At 43.7% G+C, this 12,760-nt stretch overlaps 1 protein-coding gene across 1 annotated transcript in view; it reads right to left on the bottom strand.

Annotated features, from left to right (window-relative positions):
* The window catches only part of SPECC1L (sperm antigen with calponin homology and coiled-coil domains 1 like), a 114,611-nt gene that overhangs the window by 14,095 nt on the left and 87,756 nt on the right, over positions 1-12,760 (bottom strand). The window contains exon 13 of the mRNA XM_055119046.1: positions 10,284-10,386. Within this exon, the coding sequence (XP_054975021.1) occupies positions 10,284-10,386 (103 nt within the window). The remainder of the gene's footprint in view (positions 1-10,283; positions 10,387-12,760) is intronic.

Here is a 12,760-nt window from a genome sequence, read left to right as displayed (position 1 = left end):
ATAAAACCATCAAATCATGAAACTTTGACAACAAAATTTGTCAGGAGAGGTGCTGAAGGACTTCCATGATTGGGTCGTAAGAAGCTGGGGTGGGTTGCGGGGGACCTCGGGGGGGCTTTTGCCTGCCTTTCTCTTGGGACACTTGCCCTTGGAATACAGCCAGCACAATGAGAGGAAACCCTGGCCATGGAGAGAGGCTACGCAGGTTTCCGGTCACAGCCCCAGTGAAAGTCTCAGCCAGACATCGGCTGAGGACTCGGATGAGCCGAGTGGAGTAGAGACAGGCATTTTCACAGAGTCCCTCCCAAACTACTGAGTCATGAGCTGTGTGTCTTCATTTGTTAACCCATTAACTTTTGGTGATGGTTATTTTTTATTTCATAGGAGAAAACCAGATCCACCTTCTTTCTCCTGGAAAAGAACGCGTAGAGAACTCAGAAAGAAACTATTTTCTCTTCTCTACCCCTTAAACATCGAATGCTCGATTGCCTACCAGATTTGGAGAGGATAGAAATCAGAACATGAGAGGAGCAGACGAGTGCCCTGAAAGAGGTGGGTGATCAACTGGAGACATGTCGGAAGACAACAGAAAGTGCTTGCCAGTCTACTGACCCACTCCATGAGGTCTCTGTTAGAAAGTATTAAGTGTTGGATGCCGGAGAGATCATACAGCAGGCTGGGTGCTTGCCTTGCATGTAGCCAACCTGGGTTCGATCCCCGGCATCACATATGGTCCCTGGAACGAGAGTGAGCGAGAGCGAGAGAGAGCGAGAGAGAGCGAGAGAGAGCGAGAGAGAGAGAGCGAGAGAGAGAGAGGAGAGAGCGAGAGAGAGAGAGAGGAGAGAGAGAGAGAGAGAGAGAGAGAGAGAGAGAGAGAGAGAGAGAGAGAGAGAGAGAGAGAGAGAGAGAGAGACTTAAGAAGACCAGGTTAGAACTGTGAAAATTCAAAGGTTTGCGGTGAAGACAGTTCTGGAATAGTGACTGGGGATGACAGGTGTGGACGTTGAATGAGCTGTTGGGAGGAGTCACCAGTGCAAGGATCTACTTAAAATTCAGAATATTTCATTGGTAACAAACATAATTTTTGTGACCTTAAAAATAAATAAATAAATAAATAAAAGTAAATTCCCTGTAATTCTGTATCATGGGGACAGCAACAGTGTCTTTACAGGTAACCTGCCTCCCCAAATGGAGAGCAGTCACTCTAAATGTCCACAATGACTTCAGATCACTCGGAACTCAGTTATGAACTGCCTGAGTGCTCACATACACAGTGCAATTACCCTGTCAAATCGCAACTCCTCTCCAGACCTCATGCTGTTAGACCGGCATCTCATCTAAGGCAGATAAAGCACAAGGGGGAAAAAAAGTGATTTCTCACGTTGTAAGAAGAATTGCATGTTGTAAGGATTATCTGAGGCAGAAAACGGAATGGTTTTGCTTTTAGTAAAAATAATTAAGCAATTCCCCCAAAATGTTACTTATCTGATTTCTCTTTAGCTTGATTTCTCAGCATTCATCATAGTAGAACTACCTACTACTTACAGAAGTCTGAACATGGGGCCTGGGGCAGACAGGCCCACTCAGGAGGACACGCCTGCAGGCCGCCTTTGCAGCGAGAAATGTGGGATCGTGGGCCGCCTCTCTCACCTCAGTGTCCTCACCTGAGAAGTGAAAGCCCCCACATCACCTGTCTTCATTTCCAGGGGCCATCTTTAGTCTGACTTTCTCCAATTTCTAGGAGAGGAATTTTGGGTGCTCATTCAGATCAAATTCTTCAAATTTTATCTAAGGAAACACAGCCCTCAGACACAGCCCTGAGACAGCCCTTAAAGCTAAAGAGCACGGCGACCCAACCATTTTCTTATGCCCTGCAGGGTCTCTCTGTCATTCCTGGGAGTGCAATGGGAAGAGAGCAAAGGGCAGAGGAATAAAGTCTTAGTGAAAGAACAATTAGTCTCTGATGACTCGTCAGGCGTCTCCCACTGAGCACTGCCACTGGCACACTGAGTGGGAGAGGAGAGGCTGTAACGACGGCCGCATGGGGACCAGCACTGTGTGTCAGTCCACGGCTCTCCAGGGTGAACACGTCACCAGGACTAAACAGGTTTCAAATCCGTCCTGAGTGAGAAAACTGAAAATCAGCATTTAGACCTAGTGCTGGGGTGCAGGAGAGGTAGAGGAGGGGTGAGGCACTCGGTCTGCAGGCAGCGCTCTCAGTGGCTCTCAGTCCCAATAAGGAGTGACCCCTCAGCGCAGAACCCAGAGGAACCCCCGAGCAGAGTGGGGTATGCCTTCCTCTCACTGCCCCAAGCCCCCTGAAACCAAAACTGGGGCTACACCTAATTCCTCCCTCTCACCTCTAATTTGTGTCAGGGAAAAAGAAAAACACTTGAGAAGCATCACTGAAACAAAGGAAAAATGAATTCATGGTAATGATACTAAGCAACTCATTAAAAAAATTTATAGTGCTGATATTTATGGAAGTAGATACTAATGGCTGCTGTCAAATTCTGTTTGAAGAGAATGAAAGAAACACATTGTGATTCTGGGAAAGCTCTGTTTCCCAGCTGCTATGTTTGGCTTGGGAAGGAATCCCCTGGAAACAGGAAGCAGTTCTTTCACTCCACTGTGACACTGAGAATCATCTAACCTCCTCTGCCTGCGAGACAGTGGCCATAGGCCCGAGAAGCCGAGATGTAACTCTGCTATTCCCTGGTGGCTGATGGAGACATGTGAACTTCTTGCCTGACAGCTGTGGGCTGTCAGGATGAAGATATCTTATTATCGATGCAAACAGCGGTCAGGATTGCAGCAGCTGTGTTTGCTTCACTGGAGAGAACTTGTGAGTATAAGTAAGTTAGGATAAAGAACAGGTGGAGCTACACAGGTAGCCATTCTCTCCCCTTTGTTCAAGCACTTTCAACCCCTGGAACACAATGGATAGTCACAGACAAGATCTTTCTATAGAGAAACTTAGTTTCTATGCAAAATGACCACATTAAAAAAAAAATTGTGGCGGGGGCCATACCCAGCAGTGCTCAAGAGTTACTCTTAGTTCTGCACTCAGAAATCACTCCTGGCACTGCATGAGGGAAGAAATGGGATGCTAGGGATCGAACCCAGGCCAGTCACATTCAAGGCAAGCACCCTACCCACTGGGTCACCGTTTCAGCCCAACCATTTAAAATTTTCTAAAATGTAAGACTTTCAGCCTAGATCTGATTTTGGTAAGTTTACATCTTTTGAAAACTCTGGGAGGCCATTTCCATGACCTTAAGATTCCAGTTGTAAAAGAAGGAAACAAACCAACAAAGCTTTGGCCATGAAGACTCCTAACTCTTCTACCGTGCTCAGTACCCACTGGCAGAAGCCCAGCTTGCCATCCACCCCTACCCCAGTCTTAGCTGGGGTCAGGACAAGGAGGCTGAGGAGGAAGAGAGGGAAGGAAGAGGCAGAAGAGCAAGTGGCATTCTGTAATACTAATGAAGATCTCTTTTGATAAAGGCGGGTAAGTGATGTGTGCAGAGGATGCTTTTCTATCCCCTGGCCACTTCTGGAATGATAAAAAAAACCTGACCAATCAGGTCAAGGCACCAATCTCTTCAAGTGAGGGAGGCTGCCTTTATGGAGAGAGAACTCACTTAGCTCACAGTGCCAAAGTGTTGGGAATTAGTAAGTAATGAGCACGAAAGACCAGGCTCACTATGGGTTGTCCAAGTAGACAATCGCAAGTACCACATGAATACTTTGTACAATCTATTAAGAGAATTTCCTTTTCTCCTATTTGTCTACAGACAATCTAATATTACAAAGGATGCTGTGAAGGATCAAGCTATTTTTATCTGTTCTTTAGCTTTTACTTTACTAACATTCTTCAATTTATGAGGACAAACAATTCTGGGAGAATAAGGCATAAATGCTCTTTTGTTGTTGCTTAGTGAATGAGGGTCAAGAAAGACAAGAAAAGAGAGGGGGTGGGGGGAGGAGAAGAAGCCCGAAAGGAAGTTCACTGGGAAACTTCTAGGTGTGGTGGAGCAGAGGCTGACAAACTCTTTTTCAAAAAAGTGAACACAAAACTAGAAAAAACTATCAAGAACAACTGTTTTATGGTGCTGGAAATCAAAGGTAAATAACAAAGTAAGCAGTGTTACTCATGGAAAGGAGTCAAAACTACAGGCAAGGATAGTGGGAAACGTGTTTCCCCCACCTTAATTTCCCCCTTCAAATATAAATTATGTATATCATGTATATATTTATATATAAGCACATGTACATATACATGTACCATATGCGTACATGTATATAAGTACCAAGTATATTTAAGAACCATGTGTATATATGTATGCGTGTGTGTATATATATATATGTATGTGTATATATATATACAAGCACCAAGTATGTATGTATGTGTGTGTGTGTACATACTCATATATACATACATATGGTGCTTGGGGGTCACTCCCAGCAATGCTGGGGGGGACAATGTGGTAGCAGGGAGAACACCTAGGCCTCTATCATGCAAAGCATGTGTTCCAGCCCTCTGAGCTATTCTCCAGTCCCAGGAGGACACAATCTTAACGTTTATGTACCTAGTAACTGTTTCAAAATACACAAAGCAAAAACTGCTAGAACTCTATGGAAAAACAGAAACCCATGACTAAAGCCAAGGAATTTCAATATCAACAGCTGACAGACTAAACAGACAGAAAATACTTAAAGATACAGATTGGAGCAACACTTTCAACTGAGAGACCTAACTCACACTTACAGAATATCCCTACAACAACAGCACTTTAAACAGCTACAGTTGGTCCTTGAGTGACACAGGTTTGAAATGCATGGCTCCACTTGGAGGTACATTTTCTTATAAATAAATGTTATGCATCATCAACAAGCTGCAAATGTGTTTTTCTCTTCCTTATGATTTTCTAATGAATATTAAACTGTTACTGAGTGCTTGTTACTGATGTCTTGGAGTAGGGGAGCAGTGCTGGGAAGCCCCATGCAGTTCAAGGGTCAACTGCACGTGCCACACACAATGGGATGGAGCACATGCTTCACATGCAGGAGGCCAGTTTCAAACCCAGCACCACATGGTCCCCCGAGCACAGCCAAGGGCAACCACCTGGCACCAAGCTACTCTTGTATCCCTAAGCACTGCCAGATATGACTGCCCCTTGCCCCCCCCCCAACACACACACACACACACACACACATACACACTGGGGGGGACATGCCGGGGTGCACAGCAGCAGGCAGTACTGTGCCAGCAACCTAAACTAGGGCCATGCAAGAGCAACCACCTGTCACCAAGATACTCTTGTATCCCTAAGCACTGCCAGGTATGCCCTCTTCCCCCTCCAACACACACACACACACACACACACACACACACACACACACACACTCACACACACACTGGGGGGACATGCCGGGGTGCACAGCAGCAGGCAGTACTGTGCCAGCAACCTAAACTAGGGCCATGCAACAGCAACCACCTGTCACCAAGCTACTCTTGTATCCCTAAGCACTGCCAGGTATGCCCTCTTCCCCCTCCAACACACACACACACACTGGGGGGACATGCCGGGGTGCACAGCAGGCAGTACTGTGCCAGCAACCTAAACTAGGGCCATGCGCAGGATCATGCAACCTAAGATGTCTGGTGTATTTCAGAGCTGCCAGGGCAAATGGGCTAACAGAGACATTCCAATCCTTTATAACTCTAGTAAATGTGTTTCCTTCTATCAAGTTCCAGAAAGGTAGGCTAAAATCTCAAAATATGACCAAGAACGCATAACCCGAGAGCTGACAATGAATTGACATCAATCCATCATTTTAGGGCCGAAGAGCTCTACTACCTGAATCATTTTCAGTTCCTTTCTGTTACTCATTACTTTTTTGATTCTTGTCATTTCATCAGGGTTTCTGCTAGACCTGGTATCTCGGAAGGAATGAGACCTCCTATGTACCAAGAGAGAAGGAAGTCGGATGATATCATCTCCCGACAGAGGGAGTTTCTAAATATCTTTAGACAAACAGAGTAAGGACTAGGTGCCCTGATTCTAGAGCGAGCCCTGAAGACGAATTCTGGGGCACAGTTCTTATAGGGTCTCTGCTGAAACCTGAAACAGCTTTTAGGGTCATCCATTTTGGGCAGGTCTTGAACGCAAACTTTAATCTCCCAAGTACTGTGTAAACAAGACCTGTGCTTTATTTTTGTCCTCTTGAAGTAGTTTTCTGCTGAATTTCCCCAACTAATTTTAGGATGTGACATATACCTTGAGGGCAAAAATTATGTCACAAATTGCATTCACATGGGTGGAGGGTAGTGGGCATTGGTGATGGGATTGGTGTTGAAGAGTATATGCCTGGAACTCAATCATAAATATCTTTATAGCTTTGAAATTCATGGTGATTCAATGAAAAAAGCAAAGCAACAACAATAAAAATTGCATTCACTATTCTGAGAGTGTCTTTTTCCTGGGCTTCTCTTCTGGACCTTAGAAGTCCTGAATTCAAATTTGCATTTTCCTATTTAGCAATCTGAAACAAGGTCTGGACTGCTGCTTTCTGTCTGGTATGGCCAGTAGTTGGCAGATGTTGCAAGGATTTTTTTTTTTTAAAGGCCGAAACTCAACTCGGTGTGTTTTCTTTCTTTCTGAAATTTGGCTCCTGCCAAATTTATCCTGGCTGCTTCCACTTGTTCCCAGTGCCTTCAAAGATATAAATATGTATTTTAAACAGCTTTTATAGTAGTTCAGAACCACAGAGTTTGGTATAACAGTCTTTAACACAACCATATACAGACGTTTATGTAGAATTTTATTTACTGGTGTGTTTTTTACTACATGCTTCCTGAAAATAAGAATTTTTCTGATCTATTTCAACACCCAGCAACACGATATCCGGCACAGAGCTTAGAATAACTGTAAGTTGGGTGTTTAAGTTAGCTGGGATGTATGTTAATAGTAAAGTGCATGCTTTACATGTACGAGACCTAGGTCTGAGCCCTAGCATTGCCATACACACACATGCAAAGTATCTAAGTTAACTTTTGCATTTAGAAAATTGCTAGAATACCAGTAAAGCCTAATACATAAAAACCTCATTTATAAATTATTTAAACCCATCAACTATTCTGGTTTCACTAATATCTACTATGAAATGGTCAGTTTTCTTCTTCTTTGGCTCAAGCACTACAGAACAAATCCACAACGAAACTGCATTTAATGCTTATTAGAGATTAAATTACCTAAGGCAGTACTAAGAGCTTCTGTTCATTTATTAAAACTGTTTTGTACTAGATTAAGTGATTTTGTTATTCTTTGGCTTAACTAATCCATTTTTAAGTCTGGCATCTTATGAGAAAACAATGCAATTTTTCATTTAAAGTGAAGGTCTCTTATATTAACCTTTGAGAGGCTCCTTGGTTATAATCAGTTAGCTTTTCTAAAATAAAATGCAACAGAAACTGTTGAAAACATAATATATAACCAAAACAATTTTACCAAGAGTATAAATTATTTTCTCTATAATCTGGTTTGTTTTATTGTACTATTCATCTCATACTGTTAATCCCTAAAGAAATAAATAAAACTGAAAGTCCCTGGGAAGCAGAAATTACAAAGGTTAGAGAATAGGATTAGATTATCACTTCTTGTAGATTCTCCCTATAAGGTTTTAAAAATTATTAGTTATTTAAATTTAAAACCATCATCATACAAAACAGAGGCACCAATTAAAATAAGGAAGATGCAGTCCTTAAAGTAGCAACTCGGAAAGTTGTGGATGGGAAGCCGTGAACTGACAATAGAGCCTTGAGGCAGTCATTTATTTGTGTGGGGAGTCTCAGACTCACATTTGTAAACCTGACAGTAATCAGACCATTGAGGCCCTTTTAACAGTAATATTTTAGCATTCTAAAACTTTAGTGAACAATAAGTGATGGCACAATTTAAAACGGACAAATTTGTAGATAAAAGGCCAAAGTCAGAGGGCTTGTTTTGTAATGGACAGTTAATAAAATTACAGTGTGATTAATGCAATTACTTTAGGATGACTCTGAAGAGTTAAAGGAAGATGATATGGGTATTAGGGAATCTATCTCCATGGATTAGACAGCTCCTATGACATAAAGCATGCATGTGCTGAGTATTAACGATGCATCTGGGGTCTGAGAAAGCAGTACGTGCTAAGTGTCACTTAATGGCTCCTGCTCAAGTGAGCTGGTCAAGTGTCACAACCTGCCCTTTCCTCCGGACTGTCCTTAGTCCGTAGACACTAAAGGGCTGGTTTCAAACTGCCATCTCCAAGGAACGGACCTGCTCATCACTCAGCCAGAGTTACAGCTCGGTAAGAGCTTCTGGACAACATATAGATGCAGCTTTCAGTGGAAGATTATGTATTTCAGATGGTCTCATTTTAACTCACAGACCTTGAAATACAGGAACTAGCACCATCTCTATTTTTAAAGAGCTTTTAAGGGACGGTTATCTACCTTATAGGAAATAAAAGCTAAACAAACAAGTACATCTATATTATTACAGAAGAGTTCATAGGAAATAAAGAAGGGGGAACTGGGAGTGTAGCAAAGACTGCCTCATGCACAAAAAAGGTTTTCCTTTGTTTAAGTGATACCGAGCTGCAGTTTTCTTTTCTTGTGGAATCTTACTCTAGCTTTGTTTAAGAGGAAAACATGGGCCTTCCAGAATGAGTTAGGAAATGTTCTTCTATTTTTCGAAACATGGAGGTTAAGTCTTTTAAGTGTGTGGCAGAAGATGCTGGGAGTGTTGTCTGGTGGTAGAACGCACTTGAGGTACAAGGCTACAATCCACGGCAGCCTCACATCTGTAATACCAAAACATCTGGTAGAAGTCATTCAGTCTTGGCTTTCTGGTGCTCTAGTTCTGTTCAGATTCCCTGTTCTTGAGTCAGTCTTGTAGTTTGTGTCTGATTTAAACTTTCTGAAGATGAATGGTTTGGCTACCGACTTTTGAACGTCCTTCTCCTTGCCCCACCACTTTGCAACAAATCTTAACTACCGAAGGCAGGACTCAGGATTCGGTGTGAGGGTTGTTGTGGATCAAATCCCCCTTGGCCACACTGGGAAAAGGAAGTGACCTCTGCCCCGAGCTCACCTTGGCTGACCCTTAGGACATGGTGTGGAGGGACTGCTGTACCCACAGGCAGCTCCTCCCCCAGCTCACTGCTTTCTCCCGCTGCGCTGGGACTGACTGTTCTGCTGCTGCTCCTCGCCTTGTTTTGGCCGGGGAAGGGGCTCTCCCACAGCCTGGTAGCTCTTGACACAGACATGCTCTGCTACAAGGCTTAGTCCTGACTCCTCAAGGTGACCCCGAACCACCTCCAAGATTCCACCGATTAATTGCCTCCTTTTTCATGTACACATTATTGGGAAACGTTGCCTTTTAGTTCCTTTATGTAATTCTAGGAAGAATTTAGAACTCTAAATCCTTTCTAAGTCGTGCTTTCTGTTCATCAAAATGTGAAAGGGAAATTCAGAGTATCTGTTGAAAGCTGAGGAGACTCTTTCTAACCCTGTATGTGAGGACATGAGAACCTTCTAGCAGTTTATGGATATATTTTAGAAGTTTCCATTGTGTACAGTTAGAACTGCCTCTCCCAATGACATTCTTACTTAATGCCACTTAAAATAAATACCTAACAAAAAGAGAGATAGTGACAGAGAGGAGAGAGTGAGCTAAATAGTACAAGTGAGATGGTGGTACAGACAGCACAATGGGAAGGATGCCACAAAGTACAGCTGGAAGAAAACTTTACATGAAATATTTAAAGTAAAATTACTACCTTTTCACTTCATCCAGCCGAGTTATAAAGCACTTAGCTAGAACTTAAATAACAGGTGCTAGAAAGGCTGAACAGAAATATCAGAAAAACCAGTTCTGAGGCCGGAGTGATAGCACAGCGGGTAGGGCGTTTGCCTTGCATGCGGCCAACCCGGGTTCGATTCCCAGCATCCCATATGGTCCCCTGAGCACCGCCAGAGGTAGTTCCTGAGTGCAGAGCCAGGAGTGACTCCTGCGCATCGCCGGGTGTGACCCAAAAAGCAAATAAATAAATAAATAAAAAATAAAGTTTTTTTTGAAAAAAAGAAAGGACAGCTCCTATGAAAGAAACTTTTTCATCTGAGTGCTACTGATTCCAAATGCAATGCTGAGATCCATGATAGGACCTGTCATTCCTAATGTGGGAACCAGTACCTGGGTTAGCAAGTGCTTGTGTGAGCACTGTTAGATTACCTGGTAACCTTCTGTTTTCTTCTGACACCATTTCAGCAAAGCATTCCTCTTTGAGCCTCCATATTCTCTTGCCAGTGCTGAGAGAGGATCTTTTCTTTCTTCCCTGATACATAAAAATAAGAAACCCAAAGGTGAAATAATTTTTAACTTGAGTAGCACTCTAAGACAGATACACACAAGAGGAAAGTAAAAACAATGGTCCATTCTCGGAAAGCAGAGAGGTACATATCGCTGTACTCAGTGGCAAGATGTACCTTTTTATTTAGTTTTACCTATCAATTTTTGCAGAGTTGCCACAGAACCATCATTAACCAGAAGTTTCTGCTTTCTGAAGGGAGAAATTCTACTTGTATCAGCTATTTGGAAATAGGAAAAATTCAGTACAATGGACAGTGGACATCCACAGATAATGAAACCCATGTGAAGATGCTCAGAAAGGGAGAACAAATGAATCGTGCCAACACCCGAAAGTTGGCATGGCTATCTTTCATTCACTATCTGAGCCGAGAAATCTGCAGGCTTTGGCTCTGTTTTATTTTTGTTTCTACCCTCTTAAGTTCTCAACCATGGCATCCTTAAAGAATGCCTCAGGGGCCGAAGCAATAGTGCAGGCGGGGCATTAGCCCTGAATGCAGCTGACCTGGGTTTGATCTGCGGCACCCAGGTCCCCCAAACCTATCTGGAGTGATCTCTGAGCACAGAGCCAGGAGCAAACCCTGAGCATTGTTGGGTATGGCCCCCAAACCAAAATCAAATAATGAGAAATGCTTTACTGGTCATGAGAGAGAGTACAGATGATAAGGCACTTGCCTTGTATGTGACTGACCCCAGTGGATTCCCAGCACACACAGTCTCCCAAGCACCAGGAGAAGTGACCCCTGAACAAAGAGCCAGGAGTAAGCAAGCCCTGAACACCCCGAGGAGTGAACCCAAAACCTAACTTCCCTCTCTATCTCCTTTACTGGGCTAGAGCTAACTCATAAGTCTAGAGCACAAGTTTCATGTGCAGAAGGCCTGAGCTCCACACTGCACACGGCAAGGTTGTCAGAGCACCCCAGGGAATGACCCCCAAGGGGTGAGACAAAGAACAAGTCGTGTGAAGTGAAGGATTGTAAAGCACAGATTCTCTCTTCAAGGTGCTTACAACTAGGAGAAGCAGGAAAGACAAATAGAAAATATTTTATATTCCAAAAAAAAATATTTTATATTATCCTATAGGCAAACCAGACACAAAATTTGAAAAGGATTCTGAGAGTAATCAGGGATGCAGCAGCAGCAGGAGATGCATAGTGTGTGTGTGTGTGTGTGTGTGTGTGTGTGCACCTCGTGTCCTGGGGGTCCACCAGAGCTCCTGAATGCAGGTCCACACTTCACTGTTGAGTCACAACCCCAGGCCTCAGGATGTAGTTCTGAAATAGAACCTAAGACTAAGGGCCACCTGGGGGAGAAGTGCTCTGTAAAGTAACCTATTCCTTGATAAGCAACTACTTTTAAATGCTTGGTGCAATTTTTAGGGATCACTTTACAAGCAGGGTCTCTAGCCCACACCCCAACATTGTAAGATATTTATCCTAGAGGTTATCATGTTGCAAGTGGTTCAATATTATTATTTCTGCACATTGATTCTCCTTTTCCAATTGTCAGAATATCAAAAGTATTTTGCCCTTCAGATCATTTTAGGAAAGTCAAAGTACCTATTCTGAAATGAAACTTTTTCAACCGGAGACATAGGGAAGTAACAGCAAATTTATCTTAGAACCAGAAGCAAAAGACCAGAATATTTCAACACTGGGCCTAAGCAGCACCACCTCCTCAGGCACCTGCAGTGAACAGCTGCCATGGTTGGCTGAGAACCCCTGGGAGTGGTCCTAGGGTCTCCGGAGCACTGTCTGTGGGGCCCAAAAACCAAAACTGAAAACAGATGTGACGTGAACCAATGCATGAAGGTACACTCCCACTATCGCATTCATTTTAACATGAAAGTCCCCTAGACCACGAGCAAGGTTCTGTGGTTCACAGGGTCGACTCTGTTACAGAAACAGCTTTAAAGCATCAAGAAGAGCGAATTCTATGGATACGGTAAGAAGCCACGGAAGAGCTTCCTGGAGCTGAACTTCCCTTTGAGGGGAGGAAACCCGAGCCAGGAGCTTCTTGCTGGAGACCTTACTTCTAAGTAGGGCGCAGGGCTGGGTGCTTGCCCCAGAGGCACCAGCAGCCCTTCACCTGGGACACAAAGTGCTCCCCGAGCACAGCCCACAGGCGCTGCACTGGAGGAGTCTGAGAGGCCAAATATTGTACCTTATCCTCAAACCCGTATGTCAATACATGGCTAAAGTTCTGAAACCCATTTCTAGCCCTTCTTTTTGCTTTGTTTTGGACCACACCTGGCAGTGCCCAAGGCTCACTCCTAGCCCTGTACTTGGGGATCAGTCTTGGTGGAGTCTGGGGGTGGAGGGCATACGTGGTACTAGGGTCAA

The sequence above is a fragment of the Sorex araneus genome, chromosome 11 (assembly GCF_027595985.1).
Source record: "Sorex araneus isolate mSorAra2 chromosome 11, mSorAra2.pri, whole genome shotgun sequence".
Lineage (NCBI taxonomy): Eukaryota > Metazoa > Chordata > Mammalia > Eulipotyphla > Soricidae > Sorex > Sorex araneus.
Note: the sequence above shows the minus strand (reverse complement) of the source record. Positions and strands in the feature narration are given on the sequence as shown.